At 44.7% G+C, this 25151-nt stretch overlaps 1 protein-coding gene across 1 annotated transcript in view; it reads left to right on the top strand.

The window, feature by feature from the left end:
• The window catches only part of CD59 (CD59 molecule (CD59 blood group)), a 99270-nt gene that overhangs the window by 62172 nt on the left and 11947 nt on the right, over positions 1-25151 (top strand). Inside the window, exons 2-3 of the mRNA XM_069221867.1 lie at positions 5690-5768; positions 12867-12971. Coding sequence (XP_069077968.1) covers positions 5699-5768; positions 12867-12971 — 175 coding nt within the window. The 5' untranslated portion in view covers positions 5690-5698. The remainder of the gene's footprint in view (positions 1-5689; positions 5769-12866; positions 12972-25151) is intronic.

Below are 25151 nucleotides of genomic sequence, written 5' to 3' on the forward strand. Positions count from 1 at the left end.
AGCTTTTTTCTCTGGTGCTGATCATGCCTATCGGGCATCACCGGCTGACCCTCTTTTTAGAGGCAAGCGTGCAAAGCGTTCCATCCCTGGTGTCATCTCTTTGTGGGCTTTTAACCATGCCCATCAGTTTGGTTGGTTCGTGGGCTTGTCAAAATTTGCTTGATTTTCATTGGTGAAAGGCATACATACATTATGCCTTTTCTGGTGTTTAGCCCTCCTCGAGCGCACTGGCCGACTACTGAAAACATATGAGGCTCAATGTTTTCCGTATAGTTTCTGGACTACTTTTTCTTTTTTATTTTGTAGGCAGCGCGATCTCGCTGGGCAGTAGTTGAGCCCTTTGCATGACATCGACCCTGTTACATGGATAATTGCACTTTTGCCGATTAAGTTTCACTGCAAGTGAACTTCTGTTTCCCTTTGTGTGTCTGCTTTGCGCACATGGTGGCTGTCGGCTCGTTTATGCAAAACTGTTTTACTTTTTATTTTCAGCTTATGTGGCAAGAAAAGTCCTGTTAGAAGTTCACAACGCTACTAGCTCTAACTCGAGCAAACGCGAGATCCATTGCATTAGAAATGCTTAATTTCCTACCCCCCCCCCCCCCCCCCCCCCCCCCCCCATCTCCTTTCTGATCGCTCAGGCAAAACAAACTTTCAGAATTCTGAATTCCACAACCTGTAGTAGTATTCAGAAACCACTCTCCAGTCTTCTATCTAGTGGTTCTTAACCGTGGTTCTTAACCTGAGGTCCAGGGACCCCTGGTCCTCCGCAAAGCCTACTCAGGAGGCCCACCACTGTTTAGAAAGTTAAATAATAACAACAGATTAATAATGTGTGTATAAATAAAAAAGCAAAATGTAAAATTGAAAATTTTTAAATGTTCTGTAAATTGGAATGAATTTGAAATTGGGGTCTAAAAATTAAGTTGGTATCCTTAGATTGATTCAAACAGAACACAGTATGGACGATGGGTTTCCTTAATTGAATTTAGAAAAGCGATAAACCGCCCATTAACATTTAAAACTGATGATTTTTTTTTTTTTTTTTTTTTTCACGTATTTGTAAATTTACTAAAACTTGAAATAATTTGTGCATTGTTTTGTGGTTTAAATCAAAATTGCTTAGGCCGGGGACCCTGGCTTCCATTAATGACTCAGTGGTGGTCCCCGGTTTCCAATAGCTTGTTGCATTTAGCAAGAGGGTTCAGTGCATAGTGAACTTGTAAATCAGCTGCTCCTCGGCGGTGCTGGGACCACCGGCCAGACAAAGGTGTGTAGTTAACCATGGCAGTGCGGGAGCCCCTGATTGTGCGTCTAAGGCGAGCGGGCAGCCTTGTTATTTAAGGCTGTTATTATTCAAGGTAAACATTTGCATACGCATTTTGAACTCTCATGAACGTAAATTTTTTTGGAAGTTTAAAAAAAAATCGTACTTTTTGAAACATGAGACCACTGCGAAGGAAAAAGCGCCTAGTTTGTGATTTTTTTTCCCAGAGAAAATCTACCCCTGACAGCAACCACCCACCACCTCAACCACTTAAACCCACCAAACCACAGTACTGCTCCTTCATGAAGTTACATTTGAAAACTTTCTAGACAGAACTCCTCACCCTGGCAATCACATCTGATGTCACCAGTTCATCAACCTTATCCCGAAAGCCGGTAACATCCCTCACACTCCTGGGAATGTGCCATATAATACCAAATCTTACCACACGGTGAGGCACTCGAGAGCAAAATAGCAGCCAGTGAGCTCTAAGCAAGAAAAGAGACTGTATAAAACCCAAATCTGAGACTAAAATCTCTGCATCCTTCACACACACACTGTATCTCCACACCCAAAGCTTCCTCTAACCAGGCTGTGGCCGTGCCCAATGTGGGCCATCAAGCCCTTCGTCAAAGACATCAGGCATTCCTTCAGTCCACTCCCAAATCCACGTGATAATGCACTCATATGGCAATTGCTCTGCTATCAGTCCTTTATTGACAAAAAGGCCTCAATAGCTGCTTCAGCCTCGTACATTTTTTTATACAAACTGCTCAACTGTCTTGAAATTGGCTCCTAAGAAAGACCTAGCAAACAAGCTCAAGATCATTTCATATGCGGATTGTATTGTCCCATCTGCCATCATTAAACTGATCTCACGAGAACACTTACGCCAAGCAGCAGTCAGTGCGTCCTTTGTACTGGGCACCTTTCTCAGTACAAACAAAACTGGAAATACTTAAAAGCAAAACGTGGTCAAGAAGGAAGGTCATGGAAACCCTTTTAATCAGACATGAAATTGAATGACCGGGCCCAACACTTGTCACTTTTCTATGTCTATGATCAACATCCGTTCCTCTATATAGGAACTCCAGGTCTCACAGGCTGCTGGCACTCCATAGGCTACCAGTACTGTCTCATCAGAGAGAGCAGGCCCAGGATAGGCAGCAGCAGTGTGATCTTCCCTCGGGCACACAAACCACAGGGACAAGCCTATTGTGAAGCCAACAGCTGCATGTTTGTGCCTCATTCTTGTCATGGAGGCATAGGGTGGAACTGGCATGATCAAGCCCACCTGGGAATATTGTTGCCTTTCTAGGCATTATGGTGGCTGAGGCATAATGCTAGTCCTGGCATAAGGTGGATATCCTTAGCACATTGCATCATCCCTGGCACTATTGTGGATATTGCAAGCTTAGACGTGGATATCATTGACCCTGTAGACACCTTTGCTTTCTGTTGGTCATTCTAACAAAAGGTGGACACTCATGACTTGTGCAGGCTGTAACTACCATTCAATAAGTATCCCTGACATAAGATTGTAATACATGGGCATGTGAAGAAAAGCTTATAAAAATGACAGGCAGTTTCTGCTGAAAATAACTAGTGGATTTACTAACAAATGCTGGTTTTTGGTGGACGAGGGATTATTTTAAAAGCCTACTCACAATAGAAAGCTTGCATGTAGGAAGGCGTTTAGGTGTAACAGCATTTCCGTAACTTGTCTATAACTCTTCTTTAATATATCCATGTTGAGTCAGGGTCACATTTAGTTGCTGCTGTTTTCTTGATACAAGAGGGCACTTGCTGACACAGCAGTTGCTTCATGATTCATTGGCAGCACATCATCTACCCTGATACTTTTATGTGCATTTTCATCATCACTGGTGTGTGAGGCCACAGCCTGAAAGATTCGTATAACCCACTAATGATGTCATGTCTGAACCTGTAATGTTCTTGTAACCTGAGTGGTACCTCTTCTTTCTGAGTTGGTAATGTGACTCCAACTGGAGGGGTAACCTCATGCCTACTAACGTGGCATAATTGTATTTGTCCGCAATGCTACCTGCACCTAGATTCCCAGAGATAATATAGGACTGAAGAATGTGCTTGTCATGGGCAAGGTGATGAAATAAAAGATGAAATACAGAAAGGTGTAGTAATTTTATTTTTAAGTGGTAGGAGGCAGTTTCAAACCATACATGATTATTTGAACTGCCTGTGAATCCTATAGCTTTTTACGCCTTTTCAAAAGAAATTGGACTGAAAAAATGCTCCCTTTTGCTATAATTTGTTATCACACGGGGGTTGAGACCTACCTGTGCTTCATAAAAGTATTGGGCTGTTCCATGAGGGTCATTTATGCTCAACGTATTCAACATTTTCTTGGGAGGTAGTGAGTTCCTCAACAAATCCAGCGAAAGGCATCTCCACTTAGGGTGCTGTTAGTTTAGATTATTTCATGAGTGTCCACATAGAACCAAACCTGCAGCTGTACGGCCATGTTCTTTGCAAAGTGCCCTGTGAAATGCACCATTAGATTTACACATTTCCTCTGGGAGGTGGGGTTGCTATGGGGAGAACACCCCAGACCTTAGTAGTAAATATGGGTTTACTGCAGAATGAATCTAGAAGAAGAGGGTATCATTGGCTTGCTGCCTGACATGTGGGACTTATTGCAGGTCCTCTTGGTTCCCTGGCGACATTTACCTGCGATCTCTCAGCGAGCGCCTTATAACACAGCAGTGCTAGCAACGTTCTCTACAATTAACCCATGTTCAGGTGCCTTATTTGCATGATTTGCCACTTAAATGGCTGAAAAAACTGGCTCGCATAGGAGCGTTTGGTGGATAGAGGGGCTAGAGGGGTTGGCTGTCTATGGGGTTAATCATGTAGGGGATTTGCACCTGGATAGAGTATTGCTCATGTTTGAAAACTTTGCTGAAAAATACGGTATACCAGGAGGCCCATTCTAGTTGCACAGGGCAGTGGTTGCTACGATTAGGAATCACTGCGGGAATGGAGGCAGTGAACCTGTAACACACAAAGTGTCAGTTGCTCTGTACAACACTGCGTCCTGTAAAAGCATTCACATGTCTATATCCTGGTATTTGTGCTGGTGTTCCTACTTCCCTCAGTGACCTGAAAGAGAAATGGGACACTGCTCTAGAGCTTCAGATTACTGATATGGACAGGGAGACCATCTTAGCACATACACCTGCTGTTTCTCATAATGCCAGGTTCAAATTCATTTATTTTTATATTCTGTGCAGAGCTTGTCGTACGCCTGGCAAGATCAGTAGGTGTTATGTGACTGCTGCTTCAAAATGTCCAAAATATGTGGAGTTAGGGGCAGAAATGTTCCGTATAGTATGGTCCTGCCCATCCTTGGTGGAGTTCTGGGAAGCTAGAATGAACTGTCTTAATGAGCTAACTTTATGAGCTAGCCTTTGTACCTCCTTGGCCTGCATACTTGGGGGATACCCTCACCCCAAAAAGGGGAAAAACAGAATAGATTCTGGCAAAATGATCATTGACAATTCATTGGAAGTTTACACAAGACCCTAGAGTGATTAAATGGCACGAAGAATTGGTTAAATGGGCTGGTCTTGAGAGTGCTGTGTTATTTTGAGAGCTGAAAAGAGGGCAGGAAACGATTGAAAGGACTAGACCATGAAAGCACCTTGTGTATTACTTGTTGGCATCGAATGATGACAGACAGACGTGTCAAATAGCTCTATGATTTCTCTGGAGGGTGGTAATTACTGACCTTGCATGGATCGTCTTGGGTGGGATTTGGAACTGCTGTGGTGAATTTTGAAGATGTACTTGCTTGTTCCTAATTTTTAATCTATTATATGTACTTGCTTAATTGTCATTTTTAACTTATTATATGTATTTGCTTGCTTGTCATTTTTAATCTATTTACTATCTACTGTCTTAGTGCATTATTCGTGTATTGTCGTAGTGCATTATTCATCATTTGTAATGTGTCCTGGCAGCTATTGCTTTATGTTTTTAATTCAAAACAATACAATTTTGTTTAAACCAAGTATTGGCAAAGCTCACTTTCTTGGCTTCGTGCCAGTCAGGAGAGAGGTCTAAGAGGTGGTGTATATTTTTTTTGGTCTGATTTTGCAGTTCCTAAGGACCATAAATGAGTTTTTCTTGCCCTGTTTTATGTTACTAAATGAGAATATTAGAAGTATATTTTCACACCATTAGACTTATCATTGTTAACATTGCACTGTTTCAAAATCATGAAAGCCTTCTGTGCAAGCTTGGATAACAGGTATTTTTGGCTCTGGCCTTAACTCTCTGCTCAGGGCAGTCGTGGCACAGTGCACAGAGGTTTTCGCCCATTATACGAAACAAAAACTATTCCCTTTGTCAATGCTTGTTTGTTTATTTATTTTTCTCCAGAAAGAAAACATGGCCCGGGTCGGAATGAACGGTGTTCTGCTGGCCGTGTCGGCTGTCCTTCTGGGCCTGTTTGGTTCAGGTAAGGCTTGTGAAGTTTCAGGACTGCTCCTGAGATCTGTCTCACTGAGTTTTACAATGCGGGCTCATTCCTTGCACTGCCCGAGGTTTCCCAGCATGCCCTTCGGCCATCCGTCACCAAGAGTTATTTAAAGCCCGGATTGCTATATCACACGGTCAGGGGGCCATGTGCCAAGCATGACCTTTAGAGTCAGCGACGTTTTGAGGCCGGTGCCAGAGCTGGTCTCACAACCGGCGTAGGAAATCCACGGGCCACCCAGAAGTGGACATAGCCTGGCAGGCACGGCTCATCTGTTTGATAAGGGCATTAGTATGCCCACTCTCTCACTGAAAAGCAGAAAGTTTAGATAACCAAAAATCAGACCACAGCACAGGGCTGGTTCAAGAAACATGGGGTGGGGTGAATTCAGGGGTCAAGCAGACAAGACCCTCCCAAAGGCCACTCACGTGGACTACCGTCCTGAGCGTTTTGTGTAATATATCTGTGGTGCCTGTCATGGATGGGCTTTATCTGCCTCATTCGTTAAGGCATACTAAGCAATGACTGACCATTGTTGCAGGTGTGAGGCCATCTGAGTTCATGCACAAGTGAACAGTAGGGACATACTGCATCTACAGGCGAGGAAACAAGGTCTTCTCAGGCTAAATAAATGACAAAACCAGTCACTTAATAGAAACCATCTTGAAAGGATTTTGGATTCCCAAGAAAGGGAAATTAAAATGTACATACAATGAAGACCCGTGTGATTTGGTTTATTTTGTTCCCTGCTTTTAGGCAATTGCCAACGTGTTGTACAGTACTGAAAATAAGTTAAATGGAAATAACTCGTTTTTATTTGTAGTAGCAAATACCACACTTCTAAGTGGAAGGATGAAAGTCTGAGTTAATGATTTTATATAGCACTATTGTGTGCTTATTTCAGTGCCACTGATATCATTTTAAGCGCTGTAATTTCTATCGATAATACCCTTATGTTGAACATTACCATCTTGTATTCTCCCACATTTTTGCTATAATACCCTATTTTTTGCTGAAATCGTTTTTGTTAGCTTTAGGTCTCTCTGCGCTTTACTCCTGCTAACCAGTGGTGAAGTGCCTGTGCTCTCCCTTCCAAACATGGTAACATTGCCACAGACCTACTTCTAATTGCCACCTTTAATTGACTTATAATAACCTACTATATGATAGTGCATGTATACAGGGCCTGTAAATGAAATGCTACAAGTGGGTTGCAGCACTCCTGGTTCTACCCACTAAAGTAGCGCTGTGAAACAAGTCTATAGGCCTGCTCATGCAGCCTGTGTGTACAGTTTCCAACTGCTATTTCGACCTGGCAAAATAAACCTTGATGGCCTAAACCTTCCATTTTAATACTTATAAGTCACCCCTAAGGCAGGCCTCAACATCTCACCAGGGAGGGTGCCAAGGTATTTTACAAGTAGGACAGGTCTATCATGTTTTACATGTCCTGGTTGTGAAAACCTCCAGAGTCGTTTTTTCACTGTGGCAAGGATAGACTCCTTAGACCAACAATGGTTTACCCTATTACAGCTAATAAGTGATAAATCCCCTTTGGGACCAGATAGAGAAATGCCTCTTCCACTCATTTTGATTGTAACTTTAAATCCTCTTTAATGGCAAAGCAAGGTTTTGAATTATTATGTTGGAAAGTTGGCATTTCCTTTCCTAATGCTCCTTGGGCCTTCTTGTGAGTAGCCATTGCTCTTGGGCTGGTGGTGGCTCCCCCCACTAGCAAATGTCTGTTTGGGCCAGACAGTGAACAAAGGGGCCTGGGTACAGATGGGAGTGGGTCTTCCTGACAACATGGCTGGGTGGGAGCTGCGCCCCTGCCAAGATTACACTTCTGAGGGTAGCCTGGTTGCTGACGTCAGAAGAAGCCTATCCAGTCACTCAGATGCAGCTCACACCCGAGACTGTCTGCCCAGAAGAATCCTATCTGGTCACCCAGATGCACCCAACACCTGAGACTGTCTGCCCTGTGTTTCACTAGACAATCTGGAGTAAAATCCAAAGGAAAGAGAAGAACCCACCAGAACAAGTTTATGCTAAAGTTTCTGAATTTAGAACCATCTAGAGATTGAAGGTCTGTAAGCAGTAGCCTAGATGAATAAGGAAGGAGGTCTCCCTGTAATAAGCATTTCGGCCTTCTCGGAATTCCCTTTAAACATGTTAGCTGGCATTCAGTCTGCTGCAGCTGTTAGACATGCTGGGAAGTAAGAGGAGGCAATGGCCATAGCATCATCTAGAAGCACACAGGTGCTTGGGATTTAATCTATACAAATTCATATCTTTGCTTGTGTATGTTGGATCTTGACATTTTGGTATTGTTTTACTTCAATAAATATTGGCTATTTTTCTAAACTGGTCTGGTGTCCATTTGTAGTGTTTGCACTGCATTAGTGTGTGTGGGTACAAACTCTTTACACATTGACTCTGAGATAAGCCTGACTGCTTGTGCCAAGCTACCAAGGGGGTGAGGGTTTTGTCTTAGGAGTGTGACTCCTATAGGAAAGTGCGCCTTTTGGCATGGATTTATTGTACAATGCACCCAGAGGGCATTTCAGAGATGCCCCCTGAATTTTAACCAACCCTTTAGTGTACTGCCACCAAAAGGCGTGTTTCTGACCCCATAGGGTTGAGGGGCTTTGTGCCCTCTGGAGTTGTCATGAACTGTTATTATAAAGCAGCTAGAAAGGTTCCTTTGAGTAGTAGCAAAGTCGTATTAGCACAGACAACCTCAAGCACTGCACTACGTTTTAAATCCCAACTTTCTATTGAACATACACTCTTAACACCTATTGTCTATGTATAAAGCCTATAAATGACTCCTACACCTTGTAGCCCTCTGTCTTATGTAACATTCCCTGCACATTTACTTTACACATTTGATTTTTATATCAATGTATAATGTGATGTGAAGCACTGACACCCTACATTTGGATAAGTAGAGCTATTGAATTTAAATAGCACTTGCTATTTGTTTTAATTATTTGTGTAACTACTCACACAGGGGTTCAACAAATTAAAAAAATCTGCCTCAAACGTTTCCCTTCAATATTTGTGAAGTGATTAACTCTGTGCTTATGTTCCCCTCCATTGTATTGGAATCTAGGTGATGGGTTTCAGATAACTCTCAGGCGCGATCATACTCGCAGAAAAGGAGGGCTGAGGCTCCCTTAAACACAGCCAAGGGTTCCAGGACTTCTGACAGCACTTTGGGGCCATGTCTCACTCTAGCAGCAGTGTCCAGTTCAGATCCAGTTGCAACTGGTCAGGTGGACAATTCAGGGAAAAGGACTCTTGCAGTTGTTGTTTCCCTGTAGCCACACAGGAGGTCAAGCAGCTGACCCTTGGAGATCACTTAATTGTCCTGGGTACAAGCGGGAGCAGGTGCAGCCCTTGAGGTCTCCTTACAGGTCTCCAACAGCAGGTGCAGTCATCCATCTGTGTTTGATTAAACACACAACAACCACCACCTACAGGCTTGGTTATAGTTATCAATAGTTTCTTTTTTCTGTTCATTTTCACAACAGCACACCATATGTTGACCCATCATTCCTTGCACCCTGTCCATTCTGGGAGCTGTAGTCCTCTCATTTCTAAGGGCACAAGTGAATCTTTTTGTGTTGTGTGTTAATTCTTCAATTCTTTTAACCACATTAGTAGTGCTGATTTTGAAATATTTAAAATTCTTGAGTGTTCTGTTCATGAAACAGTTCTAACTGCATGCTAATAAGGTTTGATATTGTTAAATATACTTTATGGTTTGCCAATTTTCTCAATGCATGATTGTTACTAGATTTTATCATTGTGGTAATAGTTTATGCGTTTGACTGCCTAGTTTTTGACTTGCTGTGAGTGAGTCTCGCCACCTAATTCTCATTTATGGTAAATTCTGTGGAAATGGAGTGAGAGGGCTAATCGCCCATGCTCACCTTTTTTTAATTCAGGTCTGCTGCTGCACAGAGGGGACGTGTGGCTTTGTGCTGGTTACACATGGCCATATGAGTACATGCATGTGAGCTGTCTGTGTGAGATTGCCATCTTGCACAGCCCAGTTTCTGCACAAACTTAGCCTTTCGCAGGAAGTACCCTTCTATGATTGGTGCTGACCTGGGATAGATCATATAATAAGAGTTGGCATTTTTAGTGTAGGTCTGTTGTGCTTACCGAACGTTTGTGGTGCTTAACTGAAATACACATTATAGGTAAAACCTGCACCAAAGTGTGGTTTCTCTGCCACTTATGCATTCAGGGTCCATTGAGGTAACAATCTTGGAGAAAACATGTATCCAAAGTGTAGATTCATTATCACTTTTGTCAAATCTACACACCTTTATACCATTTTGAGAATTTTCTTTTTTTTCTATTCTCGGCCAGCCATAATCTGTTTCCAGGCCTATGCCCCACTACTGGGTCATGTTAATTACTCTGCTGGCCAGCAGGAGGATCTCGGGCTTTTCCACACAAAGTAATTAACAATACTTAACCCTGTTCCTGAGAAATAAAGAGGTGAGAGGAAATCTGCATCTGCTGATTAAACAGCCCAAGCTGCCTAAGGTAAGCTCAGGCTCACAGAAACCAACAAACCACCCCAAGACCTCTGGAGACAAACAAATGAGGACCTCCCCTCATCCCCCCTCTTTGAAGTTTTGCTGGAAAGTGATCAGGCATCTCTTGTGAGGGGAGCTGAGGCTCACAGGGAAGGTCTTTCCATAGACCACTTAAGGTTACCAGTTTGAAATGAACCAGAATGCTGTGCTGGAAGGCTGGAGTGATAGTATGCCATCTTAAGATACACCAGGGGTGCATGGCTTCAGTTACTGCCTTCTAGGGTGTAGTGTGAATGATTCCCAGGCTCAGGAACACTAGAAGCCTGCTACGGGGAGAGGTATTACCTCCCCTTTACAGGAAGCTGCTCAGGGTATTGACCCAGAAGGTGATCTTCAAAAGGCGAAGCCATCTTTGGGGTGGGCAAATGGTGATCACACTCGGGAAGGTCTTCTCCTTTGTTCACGTAGACAAGCAGGTGGGAGGAACAGCAAGGGGAGACCAGTGCCCAAACCAGTTTTCCTGTGGGCATGTAGCCCACAGGTCACCGCACCCTTAGGCTCGGTTACCAACTCCCAACACCCAAGGAAGGGTTCTGACATCTTGGGAGTTGGCAGATTAGTGCACTCTGGGATTGCTAGATGCCACACATAGTCGGAAGTCGTCACAGGGCAGGACCGATCCTGATAGCCCATTGGCTGTTGAACCCATCATCCACCAGGGAATATTCTGCCACCCTAAATGTGAGAGCGTACCAGAAATGGAGGAAGGACTGAAAAGAACTGCACTGCTGACCCCTTGACCTAGAAAGAGAGGCTGCACCGCCTGCTGGACTGCACCTGCCACTCCTTGGAGCAGCAAAGAGAGGACTGTGCCTCCGGCTTCTGGCTTGTAGAAAAGTTTGATCAAAGAAGTTGATCCAAGGGTCAGTTGACTGACCCCTTAAACCAGCAACAAGGCCATTAAAGCTGAAGAAGCTCTTTTCAGCAAGTCAGTAGCCACTTTCTTTGAACCACAGCTGGGCTACCCATGTGACTGACCCTTGGCAGCCAAAAATTGCACTGAGTCTACTCGACCCGGGAGTGTAGTCTGAGCCCAGATTGGTCCCTAAGGAACAACACCAGCCTTCACAAAAGGACACTGCAGGATCTGTTGTGTACGGAGATTGTTAGCCCAGCCATAGCTGGCCTTCTACTACCTGAAAGAGGACTTTGAGGGGCAACAACCCTTGTGGCCAAAGTTGCCCCAACTTACCTGTGGACTCGGGCCATCAAAGCTGAAGAAACAAGTACACCCCTGTCAACCGCACAGCATCCAAAGCATCTTTCAACACCCTCAGCATCCTGTATCCCCAGTGTCAGGCCCACTCAATTGAAGTCTATGGCGATCAATCGAAGTGTGGAACTGGACTTGACACTGCCTTGGTGACCAGGTCTCTGTGCAACTACTCCTTAGTGGCCCCCTGACCTTCTCCGTCAGATTTGGTTGCCCCGCATGGACCTGAGTAGCCAAACAACTCTTTCAAACATTTCAAAAGTTTCTATGCTTTACAGTTTTGCTTGTTTGCACTTTGGACTAAATAGCTAAGATTTATGTTTTACTTGAAAAGCTGTGTAACCGAAACTCTGTGGTGGATTTTTCTCATCTTGGTGACTAAAATTCCTACAAATTATAATGTATTTTTATAAAATGGTGTCAAATGTTTTTTTTTTTTTGGTTGGTGTTTTTTGATTTTCTTATTTCATCGTTTGGTGCTTCTAAATGCTTTACTCTAGTTCCTTTTTTAAGCCTTTCAGCTCGAAGTCACAGCTAACCAGAGTTATGCTAAGTTTTACAAAGAAGCCTAACTGGCCCCAAGACAGTTTTACGAGTGTTTTAAATGGTAAGGTTGCACACCACACCACATTCCTCACAGACCCCTCCCTCCCCCCATTGATATCAGTGGTGGTGCAATGTTGAATTATAATGTTTCTACTTTTATCAATGTGATGACACCCTGAAAAAGGTAGTAGGCCTGACTTATTAATAACAAAACCCCTTATATTATGAATTTGCATCTAGTATGGGTGAGGGTGTTGTAGTTATGGGTCTAGGATCCATTAGGGCTGTAGCATGTTACGGTGGTGTCACCAAAGGTATTTCCATCTACCAGATTGTGTATGTATTTAATTAATGCTTAGTATTTAGTAGTGCGTGAGAGTTATTAAAGTTCCTTCCCTTTTTATAGGGACTGACTGGGCAATGATGTATTGAGTGTTGTTGCATACGAGTGAGCTGGGGATTACTAGCCCACACCACCTGCAGTAGGCCCAGGACTGCTCTACTTCGCTACCTTGAGTCAAGTGCTTCAGTGGGGTACTTGGTTCCCAATAAAGAAAAAGTTGCTGATGTATTACTTGTGAAAGAATATCATCTTCCAAACTAATAACCCAATTTCTTACAGGATAAATCTAATAAGGTGATGTGACTATTTTTTATAAATGCAGTGACAATGGTTTAGTGCATTCTTTCTCCTTTTGTTTTTAGGATATGCCCTGAAATGTTTCAACTGCCCCATTATGAGCGAAAAAGCATGTACGACGAATGTAACTTGCCAAGCTGGAAAGGATGCCTGCCTCCTGATTAAATCTGGTATGTGGCCTTGTTCAGGCATTTAAGAGGGGCCTGATGTATTATCCGTATAGGTTCTTCCATTCAAGATAATAAAAAAATAAAAAGACCCTGATTTACTTAAAAACTGTAAGGACTCTATGGAAAAACAAATGCAGCGATGACATGCAGCACATAATGGTTTACATTTAGTATCCTAAAAAGAAACATACGCCATTTTGTGCATGTTGACTGTTCTTGGGATAATGATGTGCTATTGCAAGTCTGACACTTGTTGCTTACAGATGCTCTTGTATTCCGATCCAGAGCAGTGGCTGGCCTGAGACAGATTTGAAAGGCAATCAGCGCTGCAGGCCCACTAGTAGCATTTATTTTACAAGCCCTGGGTATATGGTATACCACTTTACAAGGGACTTACAAGTAGATTAAATATGCCAAACAGGTGTAAGCCAATCATACCAAGTTTTAGGGTGGAGAGCAGATGCACTTTAGCACTGGTAAAGTGCCCAGAGTCCTAAAGCCAACATGAAGAGCAGGAGCGCTCCTCCGCTATGGCTGAGAAGTGCTGCCTCCCCACCCCCCCCCCCCCCGCCAGCAGCAGCTGCAAAACTTTTATAGTAAAACTATAATAAACGACGTTGATTATGGTTTTACTATAAAAGGGGTGGGGCCATGGGGTGTGATGGTGACAGAGGGGGAGCGCACTCCCCCCTCAGTGTGCGTGTATGTTTGGCCGGCCGTCGTAGGCAGGCCAAACATACATGCGCACTAGCCTCTCTCCAACCCGGCACTGTGTTGCTGGGTGGGAGAGAGCAGACATACACACTCACTCTGCCTCTGAGCGCCCTGGCTGGGTGCTTCGTCCAATCCTAACGCTGCTTTTACGCTGCCAGCAGCATGAAAGCAGCATTCGGATTGGACGCAGGACAGGCTGGGAGCTTGTGCCTGCAGTGGAGGACTGGAGTGGATCAAGGGTTTATTTTTTTTGTTATTTTATTTTATTTTTTATTTTATTTTTGTCCCGCCCCTTTTCCTCTCGCGAGCACAACTGAAAAAGAGGGTCAGAAAAATAGAAGGGGAAAGGCAAAAAGATAAAGGATAACCCTGCAGCAAGGGCATTTCAAACTGGGACTATATGTGAGCCTCTTCCTCCTGCATTTGTAGCTGGTAGCTACCACATTTCACTTTCACATTCAAACATGAATGGAACATTTGCTCACATCTACTGCATTGTCATGCCTTTTTCTCTTGGGTATTTCCTTGTAGACGACAGATTCATCTCATTGTTGGTCATTGCATTGCAAGTCACCCAATGAAAACATTTAAAAGTAAAATGTAGATGGGTTATACTTTTAGGATGAGTTAAACAGTAAGTGGCTAAAAGGTAAAGGGTTCGGGGCAAGGAGTTAAGGGTAAGGGGTTATGGGTAAGAGGCAAAAGGGTAAGATGTACCTGGTTGTCTGGTTTCGTTTTTAAGCTTTAACTTTAAAAATTCATAATGCGAGTTGGACTAATTGGATTTTGGTGGTTTCATTGTCAAATAATTTATTAAAATGTACTCTATTCTTCTAAATTGTGTGTGGACTTTTATTGTGTTTTATTCTCCACTGTATTGCAGTTTGTGTGCTGCATAAATACTTAACACATTGCCTGTAAGTTTGGCCCGACTGCTTTTTGTGCCAAGCTATCCAGGGCTAAGCACAGGTTAAATCAGTGACTTTTTGAGGTTCACCCTGCACAGGGTTGCGGTTGTTGCTTTACAAGGGCTCACATCATGGTCAACCAACACCCCAATTTCTCACAATAAATATTATGTAGCAAGAGCAAATAAACCAAGGAGTGCACAGTAAAAAAAAAATTTATAACAGAAACTTGGTCATCTAGGCAAAGTTATTTGTCAATTTACACTTAGGTTTCTTAACCTCTTCGCTGCCATTCCTTTTCCCCCTCAGATGCCAGGCCTTTTTTTGGCGATTTGGGGCAGTTCACACTTAGGCCCTCATAACCTGTTCTCCACATAAGCTACCCACGCCAAATTTTCATCCTTTTTTTCCAACATCCTAGGGATTCTAGAGGTACCCAGACTTTGGGGGTTCCCCTGAAGGAGACCAAGCAATTAGTCAAAATACAGCGAAAATTTCGTTTAAGAAACATATGGGGAAAAAAGGGCTGCAGAAGGCTTGTGGTGTTTTCCCTCAAAAGGGCTTGCGGTGCTAAAATCACCATCTTCCCAGCTTTCAGGAACAGGCAGACTAGAATCAGAAAACCCCATTTTTAAACACAATTTTGGCATTGTACTGGGACATACAACATTTTTACTATTTTTGGAGCTTTCAGCCTCCTTCTAGTTAGTGACAGAAATGGGTGTGAAACCAGTGCTGGATCCCAGAGAGCTAAACATTTTTTAAAAGTAGACAAAATTCTGAATTCAGCAAGGGGTAACTTGTGTAGATCCTACAAGGGTTTCCTACAGAAAATAACAGCTGAAATAAACAAATATTGAAATTGAGATGAAAAAAACCAGCCATTATACTCTGCAACTTTTTCCTGCGATGTCAGTTTTTTTTAAAAGCAATATACCGTTACGTCTGCTGGACTCTTCTGGTTGCGGGGATATATAGGGCTTGTAGGTTCATCAGGAACTCTAGGTACCCAGAGCTAATAAATGAGCTGCACCTTGCAATGGGTTTTCATTCTGTACCGGGTACAGCAATTCATTTGCTGAAATATAAAGAATGAAAAATGGGTATCAAGAAAACCTTTGTATTTCCAAAATGGGCACAAGATAAGGTGTTGAGAAGCAGTGGTTATTTGCAAATCTCTGAATTCCGGGGAGCCCATACATGCATGTGAATTACTGGGTGTAGGAAGTTGGCTCTGTATGCACTATTTCAAAGTAAGGAATAATATGCACAGAGACCAAAGGTTCCCCTTAGAGGTAAGATAGTGGCAAAAAGAGATAATACTAATGCTCTATTTTGTGGTAGTGTGGTCGAGCAGTAGGCTTATCAAAGGAGTAGTGTTAAGCATTTGTTGTACATACACACAGGCAATAAATGAGGAACACACACTCAGAGACAATTCCAGGCCAATAGGTTTTGTTATAGAAAAATATATTTTCTTAGTTTATTTTAAGAACCACAGGTTCAAATTCTACATGTAATATCTCATTTGAAAGGTATTGCAGGTAAGTACTTTAGGAACTTTGAATAATTACAGTAGCATATATACTTTTCACATAAAACACAAATAGCTGTTTTAAAAGTGGACACTGCAATTTTCACAGTTCCTGGGGGAGGTAAAGTATTGTTAGGTTTTGCAGGTAAGTAAACCACCTACGGGGTTAAGATTGGGGTCCAAGGTAGCCCACCGTTGGGGGTTCAGAGCTACCCCAAAGTTACCACACCAGCAGCTCAGGGCCGGTCAGGTGCAGAGTTCAAAGTGGTGCCCAAAACGCATAGGCTTCAATGGAGAGAAGGGGGTGCCCCGGTTCCAGTCTGCCAGCAGGTAAGTACCCGCGTCTTCGGAGGGCAGACCAGGGGGGTTTTGTAGGGCACTGGGGGGGACACAAGCTCACACAAAAAGTACACCCTCAGCGGCACTGGGGCGGCTGGGTGCAGTGTGCAAACATGCGTCGGGTTTCCAATGTAAATCAGTGGGAGACCAAGGGGTCTCTTCAGCGATGCAGGCAAGGGGGGGGGCTCCTCGGGGTAGCCACCACCTGGGCAAGGGAGAGGGCCTCCTGGGGGTCACTCCTGCACTGGAGTTCCGATCCTTCAGGTGCTGGGGGCTGCGGGTGCAGGGTCTTTTCCAGCCGTCGGGATTTTAGAGTCAGACAGTCGCGGTCAGGGGGAGCCTGGGGATTCCCTCTGTGGGCGTCGCTGTGGGGGCTCAGGGGGGACAACTTTGGTTACTCAGTCTCGGAGTCGCCGGAGGGTCCTCCCTGAGGTGTTGGTTCTCCAACAGTCGAGTTGGGGTCGCCGGGTGCAGTGTTGCAAGTCTCACGCTTCTTGCGGGGATTGCAGGGGTCTTTAAATCTGCTCCTCTGAAACAAAGTTGCAGTCTTTTTGGAGCAGGTCCGCTGTCCTCAGGAGTTTCTTGTTCTTCTTGAAGCAGGGCAGTCCTCTGAGGATTCAGAGGTCGCTGGTCCTTGAGAAAGCGTCGCTGGAGCAGGTTTCTTTAGAAGGCAGGAGACGGGGCCGGTAGGACTGGGGCCAAAGCAGTTCGTGTCTTTCTTCTTCTGCAGGGGTTTTCAGCTCAGCAGTCGTCTTCTTCGGTAAGTTGCAGGAAGCTAAATTCTTAGGTTCAGGGGAGCCCTTAAATACTAAATTTAAGGGCATGTTTAGGTCTGGGGGGTTAGTAGCCAATGGCTACTAGCCCTGAGGGTGGGTACACCCTCTTTGTGCCTCCTCCCAAGGGGAGGGGGTCACATTCCTATCCCTATTGGGGGAATCCTCCTACAAGATGGAGGATTTCTAAAAGTTAGAGTCACCTCAGCTCAGGACACCTTAGGGGCTGTCCTGACTGGCCAGTGACTCCTCCTTGTTTTTCTCATTATCTCTCCTGGACTTGCCGCCAAAAGTGGGGGCTGGGTCCAGGAGGCGGGCATCTCCACAAGCTGGAGTGCCCTGGGGCATTGTAACACGAAGCTTGAGCCTTTGAAGCTCACTGCTAGGTGTTACAGTTCCTGCAGGGGGGGAGGTGTGAAGCACCTCCACCCAGAGCAGGCTTTGTTTCTGTCCTCAGAGCACAAAGGCTCTCACCGCATGGGGTCAGAAACTCGTCTCTCAGCAGCAGGCTGGCACAGACCAGTCAGTCCTGCACTGAACAATTGGGTAAAATACAGGGGGTATCTCTTAGATGCCCTCTGTGTGCATTTTTTAATAAATCCAACACTGGCGTCAGTGTGGGTTTATTATTCTGAGAAGTTTGATACTAAACTTCCCAGTATTCAGTGTAGCCATTATGGAGCTGTGGAGTTCGTTTTTGACAGACTCCCAGCCCATATACTCTTATGGCTACCCTGCACTTACAATGTCTAAGGTTTTGCTTAGACACTGTAGGGGCATAGTGCTCATGCACATATGCCCTCACCTGTGGTATAGTGCACCCTGCCTTAGGGCTATAAGGCTTACTAGAGGGGTGACTTACCTATGCCACAGGCAGTGGGAGGTTGGCATGGCACCCTGAGGGGAGTGCCATGTCGACTTAGTCATTTCCTCCCCACCAGCACACACAAGCTGGCAAGCAGTGTGTCTGTGCTGAGTGAGGGGTCCCTAGGGTGGCATAAGACATGCTGCAGCCCTTAGAGACCTTCCCTGGCATCAGGGCCCTTGGTACCAGGGGTACCAGTTACAAGGGACTTACCTAGGTGCCAGGGTTGTGCCAATTGTGGAAACAATGGTACATTTTAGGTGAAAGAACACTGGTGCTGGGGCCTGGTTAGCAGGGTCCCAGCACACTTCTCAGTCAAGTCAGCATCAGTATCAGGCAAAAAGTGGGGGGTAACTGCAACAGGGAGCCATTTCTTTACACAGGGCATTTCTCAAATCATCTTTTTTACACTGTCATACATTTGGAAGGAAAAAATGTAGAGAAAGACAAGGGCAATAACACTTGTTTTGCTATTCTGTGTTCCCCCAAGTCTCCTGATAAAAATGGTACCTCACTTGCGTGGGTAGGCCTAATGGTCGCAACAGGAAACGCAACATGGGCACATCACATTTTTACATTGAAATCTGACGTGTTTTTTGCAAAGTGCCTATCTGTAGATTTTGGCCTGTAGCTCAGCCAGCACCTAGGGAAACCTGTGCATTTTGAAAACTAGACACGTAGGGGAATCTAAGATAGGGTGACTTGTGGGGCTTTCACCAGGTTCGGTTACCCAGAATCCTTTGCAAACCTCAAAACTCCTAAATTCGTTTTGCACTACTGCGAGGCCTGCTCCCTTCATAGGCTAACATTGGGGCTGCCCTCATACAATATTGAAGTGGTAGCTGCTGATCTGAAAGGAGTAGGAAGGTCATATTTAGTATGGCCAGAATAGTAATACCAAATCCTGCTGACTGGTGAATTTGGATTTAATATTACTATTCTAGAAATGCCACTTTTAGAAAGTGAGCATTTCTTTGCACTTAAATCTTTCTGTGCCTTACAATCCACGTCTGGCTGGGCTTGGTTGACAGCTCCTTGTGCATTCACTCAGACACAACCCAAACACCGGGTACTCAGCCTCACTTGCATACATCTGCATTTTGAATGGGTCTTCCTGGGCTGGGAGGGTGGAGGGCCTGCTCTCACACAAAGGACTGCCACATCCCCTACTGGGACCCTGGCAGACAGGATTGGACTGAAAGTGGACCTGGTGCACTTCTTAGCCACTCTTTGAAGTCTCCCCCACTTCAAAGGCACATTTGGGTATAAAACAGGGCCTCTGCCCTACCTCATGAGACACTTGCTGGAGAAGAAACCTGAACCAGAAACTGCATACTGCCAAGAAGAACTGCCTGGCTGCCTAAAGGACTCACCTGACTGCTTTCTACAAAGGACTGCTGCCTTGCTGTTGCCCTGCTGCCTTGCTGAACTCTTGTCTGGCTGTGAAAGTGCTCTCCAAGGGCTTGGATAGAGCTTGCCTCCTGTTCCCTGAAGTCTCAGGACCAAAAAATACTTATCTTTTTCACTTGGACGCTTCGTGCGCCGAAATTTTTTCGACGCACAGCTTGTTCCGCGGCGAGAAAAACGCTGCACACCGACGCTGATCGACACCTTCGGGACGACTGGAACTTCGACGCACGGCCTCGCAAGGACAACGCCGCCCGACCTCCAGAGGAGAAATCGACGCAACGCCTGCCGTGAGAGCGAAACTTCGACGCGCAGCCCTGCAGAACGACACGAAACCGGAAAACAAGCAGGAGAATCCACGCACAGACCCGGGACATCTGGTAATCCCCGCGATCCACAGAAAGAGACTGTCCGCACGCCGGAAAATGACGCACGACTTCCCTGCGTGAAAAATAACGACGCAAGTACGTGTGTGCTGGGGAGAAATCGACGCACGCACCATTTTTCCACGTATCTCTTCTGTGGCCCTCTGAGGAGATTTTCCACTCCAAACCAGGTACTTTGTGCTTGAAAGAGACTTTGTTTGCTTTTTAAAGACTTAAGACACTTTATATCACTTTTCAGTGATATCTCTACAAATTCACATTGCAACTATATTCGTTTCGACCTACAATTATCCTAATAAATATTATATATTTTTCTAAACACTGTGTGGTGTATTTTTGTAGTGCTATATGGTGGTATTGTATGATTTATTGCACAAATACTTTACACATTGCCTTCTAAGTTAAGCCTGACTGCTTGTGCCAAGCTACCAGAGGGTGGGCACAGGATCATCTTGGATTGTGTGTGACTTACCCTGACTAGAGTGAGGATTTTTGCTTGGACAGAGGGTAACCTGACTGCTAACCAAAAACCCAATTTCTAACAGGTGTCAACCAAAATGGGAAGTTCCTCCACCCATTCCTCAAGCCTGCCTAATAATATTCTTCCCAGAACCTTAACCAGCACATCCACTAGGGAAATTGGGCGGTAGCAATTGCTTCATATTATTGATTCGGACTAAGTGGCTAGTTTACCTCTTCTACAAGCTGACTCCAGAGCAATTGTTAGTAGAGGTCCCCAGAACTCAGTGTTTGCCTTAAAGATGTCTAACAGGAGTGCATCTGGGTCTGGAGCTTGGGAATTGGGGTATTTAGCGATTGCAGGTACCAGCTCTTGCAGTGATGTGTCAAAGATCCAACACTCCTCAGAAGGGGGAGAAGGCTGATATAAAATCTCAGTGTTCACGATTACCCATCTGATTAAGCTGTCAAATTTTAAAATATTTAGACCTTATAGGAGGATATCATCTACTCGGAGTTTGAGAAGGTGGTAACAAATTTGGGTCATTTGAATGCCAGGTCAGGTTTTCTGACTCTGCAGTGCTCTTGGGGCTTTAAATACTTCATAGGTGAAAGTTTCGGAATATATCTGGATGTAATCTGCATGATATCTTAATGTTTCGATGGCATATGTAGCTGCAGATACACATGCTTTGCATAAGTCCGCCATCTAGTGTTGGGCTTGGAGTGTTACAAGTTTTTTTTTTTTTTCAGAAGAAGCTTTTTCGTGTCACGAGATCGAGTGGTGACTCCTCTCGGTGATAGTGTGCATGAGCATCGAGTCCTTTGTTAGATTGTTTTCTTTCTGCCGTCGGGTTGGGATGTGTTCCCTCTCGCTCCGGTAGATCTTGGTTCGGTACTATCTGAACTGCTCTATCTTTCCTTTAAACATCGGTATCGTTTTCAAACGCAGCATCGGAATCACTTAAATGCACTTTCGGGCATCCATACCCTTCTCGGGCCTATTGCATCACAGGTTCGTGGATCAGACTCCGTTTCGATTCTGCCTTTGGTGCCACGCCAAGTTCCCTTTCACCGACCAACACTCGGTGTGTAACCTATTACTCTCTCCGGATCACAAGGAAGAAACCTGTGAGGCGTGCCAATCCTTGTGTTCCAAGAAGACTCTGCGGGATCGAAGAGTGCGTCGGTTAGAGATGGCAGTTTCCATCACAGACTCAGATTCCGACCAAGACTCGGATAGGGACAGGCAAGGTACTCCTGCGGCGCAGTACGTGAGTACGCCAGCCCCTTCCCATCACCAAAAATATTCAAAAAAAGTCAGCACAAATGGACTTGGGTCCACCACTGCTTGCTGGCCATGGTCGGACCCGAAAGTTACATCTCGGTGACCGGCCCTCTGGTTCGGCGTCAAAGAAGACCAGAATGCATTCGACCGAACAGACTGCCACGCCTGTTTATAGATCGATTTGCATAATGGAGGTTTCCAGTTTGGAACCAAAATGTTTATATACCACCTTGGAGCTGAAGCATCCAAGCTCCTCTTCGGAGCCGAAAAAGCTCCCATCTGTTTCGGAGTCCACATTTTCAGCCCAATTAAAGCAGACAGTCACCACGCTTTCGAGGCATACAACTATGGGAAGTAAACATGTTACTTCTGCAGAGGAGTCAACAGACATTAGGTCCATTCTTGAAGTGATGGACCATAAACAACTGAAAATACAGATCCAAAAAGACACTGGGAAAATTATTGCCTCTCCTCCTTCAATAACCAAAAGGAAACTGCCTTTCCAAGAAAGTTTGGAAGCTGGGCCTTCCCCTGCAAAAATATTTAAGCACAAGGAAAAACCAAAGGCAGTACAACAGCCTTCTCCACTGCATTCTCCTGTTCTTCCCACTTCTCCGGCACCTGATACTCCACCACCTTCATCTACACAGTATTCTATGCAATCTCCTGTCTCTTCACATGGGGATTATATGGAAGACAGTACTTATACTGTAGACCCATGGGATGTGTATGATCAGACCCTATCCCATCTAATGACCCTTATCTATATCCCACTAGGCAATCTCCACCGGAAGACACCACAGGCTATAATCAGGTGATTGCTAGAGCAGCCACATACCACAATGTACAGCTGCACTCTGAACCGATAGAGGATGACTTTCTATCCAACATGCTATCCTCTACACATAAACAGTACCAATGTTTGCTAAAACATGCTGATGACATTTTTAAAGAACCAGCAAAGTCTAGGGTACTCACACAGAGGGTGGACAAGAAATATAAAGCTGCACCATCAGATCCACTCTTTATAACACAATTGCCACCTGATTCCGTTGTCAGTGCAGCTAGAAAGAGGGAAACTAGTCAGTCCACAGGGATGCTCCACCCCCTGATTGATAATGGCACAAATTTGATGCAGCAGGCTAAAGAGTGGCAACTCAAGCTGCAAATCAGTGGAGAACTGCCAACTCTCTTTTAGCCAGGTATGACAGGGCCGATTGGGATGAGATGCAATAGTTCCTCCAGTATCTCCCACCAGAACATCAAAAAAGGGCACAACAGGTAGTGGCAGAACGACAGGCTATTGCCAGCAAGCAAATTAGATGCCCTAGATGCAGCAGACACCACAGCTAGGGGTATAAATACTAGTGTAATGATCAGGAGGCATGATTGGTTGCGGTCCTCCGGATTTAAACCTGAGATACAGCAAGCGGTCCTTAATATGCCGTTTAACAAACAGCAGCTATTTGGACCAGAGGTGGATACCACCATCAAAAAATGAAAAAAGGGCTCAGACACAGCAAAGGCCATGGGTACCCTTTACACAACACCTGTTCGGGGTACTTTTTGAAGGCCCCAGTTCGGAGGGGGTTTTAAACCCTAAACATCAGAGGTCTCTTCGTCCCAACAAAAGCAGGGACAACAGTATTACTCTAGAGGGTCTTTCAGCGGCTCTTATAGAGGACACAACTTTGGAAGTAGGGGGAGATCTACTGCCACAAGAGGTGCCTCCACCTCATCAAAGCAGTGACTTTCTCTGCATCCCCACATAGCACACATCTCCTGTGGGAGGAAGACTGCAACATTTCTATCATCAATGGCACAACATTACATCAGATCAATGGGTACTGTCAATTATCCATAATGGTTATTTCCTAGAACTTAACTCCACTCTGCCAAATTTTCCCCCTCGCTCGTACAAGCTTTCTCCAGAACACCTTGTTCTGCTAAAACAAGAGATACAATGACTTCTACTCAAAGGTGCAATAGAGGTAGTACCTATAACTCAAGGGACAGGAGTATATTCTCTGTACTTCCTCATACGAAAGAAGGATGGCACTCTCAGACCAATCCTTGATCTCAGACCCCTCAATCAATACATTCTCTCAGAGCGCTTCCACATAGTCACTCTTCAGGATGTCATTCCTTTGCTACAAAAACAAGACTACATGACAGCATTAGATCTAAAAGATGCTTACTTTCATATTCCCAATCATCCAGCACACCGCAAATACTTAAGGTTTGGGATAGCAGGCAAGCACTACCAATTCAAAGTGCTACCCTTTGGAGTAACAACAGCATCAAGGGTATTTACCAAATGCCTAGCAGTGGTTGCAGCACACCTCAGAAGGCACATGTATTTCCCTGTCTGGATGACTGGCTCATAAAAGCCAGCACCATTCAAACCATCTTTAAACCTGTCAACAACATACACAATATACAATCCATATCCTACACAGGCGAAGGTTCACAATCAATTACCAGAAATCTCACCTTCAACCAGCGCAAATACAACCATATCTAAGAGCAATTCTTAACACTCAGTCTGCATTAGCTTACCCAAACCCACAAAGAATTCAAGCGTTCCACAGTCTCATATCTCCGCTACAATACAATCAAACTTACACAGTAAGGTTTATTATGAAACTAGTGGGAATGATGGTGACATGCTTATCAATAGTACCCAATGCACGTCTAAACATGAGACCCCTCTCCAACAGTTTCTTTCACAACAATGGTCTCGGGCACAGGGTCAACTTCACGATCTAGTGTTGTTGGACCACCAGACTTACAACTCTCTGCAATGGAGGAATCACACCAACTTATCAAAAGGGCGGCCATTTCAGGACCCTGTGCCACAGACCATAATCACCACAGATGCATCATTGACAGGTTGGGGAGCCCATCTCCACAATATTACAATACAGGGAGAATGGGACTCGGTCCCTCAGACTTACCACATAAACACTTGGAATTGCTAGCAGGGTTTTTAGCACTCAAAGCATTCCAGCCACAGATCACACACAAGACACTGTTAATAAGGACAGACAACATGACAACAATGTTTCATCTGCAAAAACAGAGGGGACACACTCATCCCAATTGTCCCTTCTAGCACAAACAATTTGGAAGTGGGCAATTCACAATTGCATTCACCTACTAGCGGAGTATATCCCAGGGATACACAACCAACTAGAGGACCTCTTAAGCAGGACGCAGCAACGAATACACGAATGGGAGATTCACCCACAAGTAATCCAACAGTACTTTTACATGTGGGGAGCACAAAGCATAGACCTTTTTGCAATAAGCGAAAACACAAAATGCCCAAACTTCGCATCCTGGTACCCGCACCCTCGATCCAAGGGCAATGCTCTATGGATCAATTGGTCAGGGATACTTGCTTACGCTTTTCCTCCTCTCCCACTAATTCCGTTTCTGTTCAACACGATCTGTCACACTTCTCTCACTATGATACTCATAGCTCCCACGTGGGCATGCCAACAC

Source organism: Pleurodeles waltl, chromosome 3_1, assembly GCF_031143425.1.
Source record: "Pleurodeles waltl isolate 20211129_DDA chromosome 3_1, aPleWal1.hap1.20221129, whole genome shotgun sequence".
Taxonomy (NCBI): Eukaryota; Metazoa; Chordata; class Amphibia; order Caudata; family Salamandridae; genus Pleurodeles; species Pleurodeles waltl.